This window comes from Lathyrus oleraceus, chromosome 6, assembly GCF_024323335.1.
Source record: "Lathyrus oleraceus cultivar Zhongwan6 chromosome 6, CAAS_Psat_ZW6_1.0, whole genome shotgun sequence".
NCBI classification, from domain to species: domain Eukaryota; kingdom Viridiplantae; phylum Streptophyta; class Magnoliopsida; order Fabales; family Fabaceae; genus Lathyrus; species Lathyrus oleraceus.
Genome location: NC_066584.1, coordinates 52,617,912 through 52,622,437, shown reverse-complemented (window position 1 = coordinate 52,622,437; position 4,526 = coordinate 52,617,912). Strand labels below are relative to the sequence as shown.

General features: G+C 35.2%; 1 protein-coding gene across 2 annotated transcripts; it reads right to left on the bottom strand.

The window, feature by feature from the left end:
- Nucleotides 1-211: 211 nt before the first annotated feature.
- Nucleotides 212-3,753, bottom strand: LOC127092335 (uncharacterized). Of its 2 annotated transcripts, none has more exons than XM_051031184.1 (6): nt 3,612-3,753; nt 3,048-3,126; nt 2,879-2,974; nt 2,692-2,795; nt 2,459-2,595; nt 212-496 (listed from the first exon to the last, which is right to left on the bottom strand). In XM_051031184.1, the coding sequence occupies exons 2-6, from the start codon at nt 3,105-3,107 to the stop codon at nt 414-416; spliced, it is 480 nt and encodes a 159-aa protein (XP_050887141.1). In that variant the 5' UTR covers nt 3,108-3,126; nt 3,612-3,753; the 3' UTR covers nt 212-413. The 2 variants fall into 2 exon arrangements, with proteins under 2 accessions (XP_050887141.1, XP_050887140.1); XM_051031183.1 differs by lacking the exon at nt 3,612-3,753 and adding an exon at nt 3,351-3,515.
- Between the last annotated feature and the right edge of the window lie 773 nt (nt 3,754-4,526).

Below are 4,526 nucleotides of genomic sequence, written 5' to 3'. Positions count from 1 at the left end.
CACCCTATTGAACGGAATGGAAAGAGTAACCCCTAAATTTTTTGGAGACTAAAATTGAAATATGATATATTTAGATGGACAAAAGATATTTAACCCATAAAAAATACATAAATCTCCTCCTCATAGTTCAACCTGCTATGAAAATTTGTTCTTTCTAGATTTTCTCCCAATTGTTTGCAAAGAAATTCAAAAGAATTAGAGAAGTTCAAAGTTGAGAAATCCATTTAAATATATGGAGGTTAAACACTACCACGGTGGTGCAATAGCAGGACAGTAGCATCTTCAAAAATAACATAAATCTGAAAGCGATTTATTAAACCGATTCATGATGCGACTAAATTGATACCATACCATGCTCATTGAGATAGCAACTATCTAATTAGATAAGGTACTAAATTGATCTATCTCCTTCCTTAAAGTTCAGGCATGCCCCTTCCTGTTTTAGCATCGTATGTCTTCTCATACACATGTTCCATTGGAGTGTCCTTGGGACCAGCTGTCAAAAATTAATTAACAAACAAGTTAACTATAAGATACTCTGTAGGGTTTCTGAAAAATGCATCTTTCATAACTAAAAAAGCATGGGTTTCCTTCCGACTAATTTTATATGTCTATCCTAAATTTCACACATTTAAGAATTAAAACAGAAGATGAAATAGCTCAAGGGAATGAATGACATGGGAACGGAAGATGAAATAGCTCAAGGGAATGAATGACATGGGAACGGAAGATGAAATAGCTCAAGGGAATGAATGACATGGGAACACGAGAATGAGTTCACACCAATTACATCTGCAATGAACTGGGATTATGACTCAATTCATTACTCAGCTTAAATCCATCAATCCAAATTACTCAATTCAATACATTAGGGTTATACAAGAGAGCCCAATGCTGCAAAACAGTGTTATCAATTGCAGCTAGCAGAAGATAGCGGATTGTCAAAAAAAATCGATGTAACAGTGCTATAAGCCTATAATGCTGCTATAGCAGTTGTTTGACAACACTCTGTACTAAATAGTATATTGCGGACTATTTAACAACACTGATTCAAAATAATACAGATGTTGGAAGCGTCGGTCAATTGCTAGCTGCATTTTACAACTTTGTACCACCAATACATAATGTAACACCAAGAACAAACAAGCTTTATCCCAATAAGTGGAGTCAGCTACATGGGTTAACTTTCACCATAATGTTCTATCCAGAACCATACTTCTATCCAAATCGTTAATCTCGAGGTGTTTCTTAATAACTTCTCTTATAGTTTTTCTAGATCTTCCTCTAACTCTAGTTGTTTAACTTCTCTGCATTTGATCTACTCTCCTTACTACAAAATCTATAACCACCTAAGTCTTAGCATTTATTATATATCTACAATGACCTATGGCATAAACTTTTTGAAGTATCAATTTTCTCTATCGATTTAAGATTTGGTTTTATATTAAATTCATACTAACGTTTATGGGTAAAATTTTCATACGGGATCCCTGTGTTTGAGTAATATTGTATGTATGTCTCTTATTGTATTTGTACTTAATTTTACAAATGTAGCACTCTACTTGAGTTTCTACATAAGCAATGCATGTCCATTATTGCATTTGTCTACGTAGAGAAAAGAAAAGAAATACATTTCCAAGAAGCAAGGTTTGTAAGGCAATGGAAAGGAACTTAATTAATCTTACACCTTTAATGATCGACACTCTACAACATTTACAGTCCTTTGGATTCACGTCTTCAAAAATAGTGATCATGAAAAAATACTATAAGAATCTTCCTAACTATGTTATTTTCAAACAACAGCTTGTTGTATAAGTTGAAATCAGTTTCTATCTACATTTCAAATTTTTAGAAGCTCCCTTTCATTCAACTTTTACATAGACATCTCTAAACTTATAAGGACTTTCTACTAAGTCAAAAACCACAAACTTATTTTAATCAAGTCTCACAAGTTAGAATCTAATCCAAGCTAGACCTTAATCTACTGGCACCCAACTTTTCTAGAGGCATTCTTTTATGTTGTGCTAACTAACTAAACATTTATAGTTATGCATTTCAACAAAAGGAATAACTTAAGAATATGTCTATAAGGTGTGAGGCAGTTTGGCTTTTTTCCATGACAAGCATGACAACAAGCTTATGGTTGACTAGGCATGTCTACTTATCTGTGTTTTTTTTTTAATAATCAATGTATGTCTACAAACACCAGCCAAAAGAGAGCATAGATAGATCCTTACAATTAATTGATATAAATAATCAATGTATGTCTCAATGAGTCATACCCTTTGGGAAATAGTAAGCGACTAATTGCTATCTCTAGTTTATATATGCCACACTATTGGATTATTGTACACGCCTTTCACATGTCAATCCAAGTTTGGTTTCAGTTCCTCACTTTCAAAGCCTTTCTCAACAGCTTTAACAAGAAAAAAAAATGGTAATATTTAAAGATACTTACCGACGGAAGGTCTTGGTGTAGTTCTAATCTTTAAGATCTCAGGACGAGGAATAATGGAGCCAGAAGCTCCTATTCCCCTGGACACTCTGACTTTGGTACCATCTTCAAGATACTTAGTTCCAACCTTGCAAGGCTTCCTGCATAAGTAAAGGTTGCCTTGATTAATGTTATCTATCCCCAATCTCTGAATACTCAATTGAAAAGTTCAAATTGTGAAGAAAGGTAAAAAATACCCTGTGACTGGATCAAGAACTTGCACATTGGAGGCATGAAGTGGGGCTTCAACGGTAAAGATACCCCCTTCATGACCTTGTCCTTGCTTGATATGCTTCTTTACCTGTAAAGACAAGTGGGAAATCAATCCAGGAAATTAACACCATAACAAGTGAGATTCTTCAAGTTGTGATGATGATCTCTAACCAGATTTTTGCCTTCAACAATAACACGATTCTGAGAGCGAACAACGCGCTTAATAACTCCGGTCTCGCCCTTATCTTTGCCCCTTGTAATCATAACCTGTTACAGATGAGAGGATAATAATAAGAAAGAGCATAGAGAGAATAAAAGAATGAATTAGGGTTTGGCTTACATTATCCCCTCTGACAACTTTCCAATGCCTAATCAGTTTCTCAGCTGCTTTCCAACCCATTTCACCACAACCCTACTCCCTAAAACCACAACGAAACAATGTTACACTTTGAAAAAAAACTCAAAATTATGCATTGAAACAAGGTAGTAAATCGCAGCCGCTGGCCGCTAAAGTGATGCCAAGTGCGGGGCGTATCACTGTGGCGGCGTGCATTTCAGGAGAACAAGACGGCGCATGAAGCTTCCGTTGCAGAGTAGAAGGAGGAAGGATGGCGAAGAAGAAATGAAAAATCAGAATACAAACCAGTGAGCGGCGTGCTTCAATTACGAAGTGGTTGAAAAATCACAATATGAACCCGTTAAACGAAAAAGTAGAACTCAAACTTTGCAGGGTGAATTGATGAAATAAAAATAATGTATTTATTGATAAAACTAAAAGAACATAAATTAAATAGAAAATAATTTGACGAAAAAATTTAAATTAAATAAAAAATAATAGTTGTAATGGTAAGGGACAAAGTAGTCCACTCAAAAATTAATCAATAAGACGAGGGAATGGAACAACCTTTGGAGTATCACAGGGGATTTAGTCTTTGTTTTTGGGTGTTAATTTTCATGAGTATTATAGGGGATTTATTCTTGTTTTTTTGTGTTAATTTTCATAAGAGCAGGTTGATAGGTATTAATGTGAGTAAGCATAGGTTGTAATCCTAGAAGGATCAAGACTTGGTCTCCTATTATTTATAAGTTTAAATCCAAATTGGCTCTTTGGAAAGGGATGTTTCTCTTTTTTGTTGGTAGAATTACGCTCATTAATTTGATCCTGTTCAATTTGCCCATTTTCTTTTTCTCTTTCTACAAAGCCCATGTGAGTATATGGAAGGAGATAGATAAGATTAGGCAGCAGTTTCTTTGGGGAGGGTATGTAGCAAAGTCGACTATTCATTGGGTGAAGTGAGACTCTGTGTGCAAGGAGAAGGATCAGGGAGAGCTTGGTATTAAAAGTATAGTTGAGTTTAATCTACTATACTTTTAAAGTGGAAGTGGATGATTGTTGTTGAAGATAACTCTCTCTGGCAAAGGATTCTCAAAGCTCGTTATGGAGATTTGAAGCATCATATTCTGTTGGAGAAATATAGTTTCAGAAAGTCAGCATCATCTTGGTAGAAAGATCTTTTGAAGATCGGAACCATTACGACTAACCTTGGTATTTGTTTTGCAGGATTAATTAATTATAAACATGGTGATGGAAATTTAGTTCCATTCTAGGCAGCAAATTGGTATGGATCCTTTCCTATAGCAATTTCTTTTCATGATCTTTTCCTCATTAGCAAAAGGAAAGAAGAACGTCTAGCCAATATCGGTACTTGGGCGAATGGGAGTTGGACTTGGGGCGATTTTGGTATTCAACTGGCAACAAATGGAGATGTTTCGATTAGGTTGCAGAACCTTAAAAACCGGCTCGTTGCGTTTACTCGAT

Bases quoted from the DNA above. Each gene is read 5' to 3' on its own strand.
- LOC127092335 (XM_051031184.1), bottom strand. From the start codon at position 3,107: ATGGGTTGGAAAGCAGCTGAGAAACTGATTAGGCATTGGAAAGTTGTC. The intron at 2,796-2,878 runs GTTAGAGATCAT...TTGTCTTTACAG, and splicing joins TTGTTGAAGGCAAAAATCTG to GTAAAGAAGCATATCAAGCA. The intron at 2,596-2,691 runs GTATTTTTTACC...TTACTTATGCAG, and splicing joins GTTCTTGATCCAGTCACAGG to GAAGCCTTGCAAGGTTGGAA.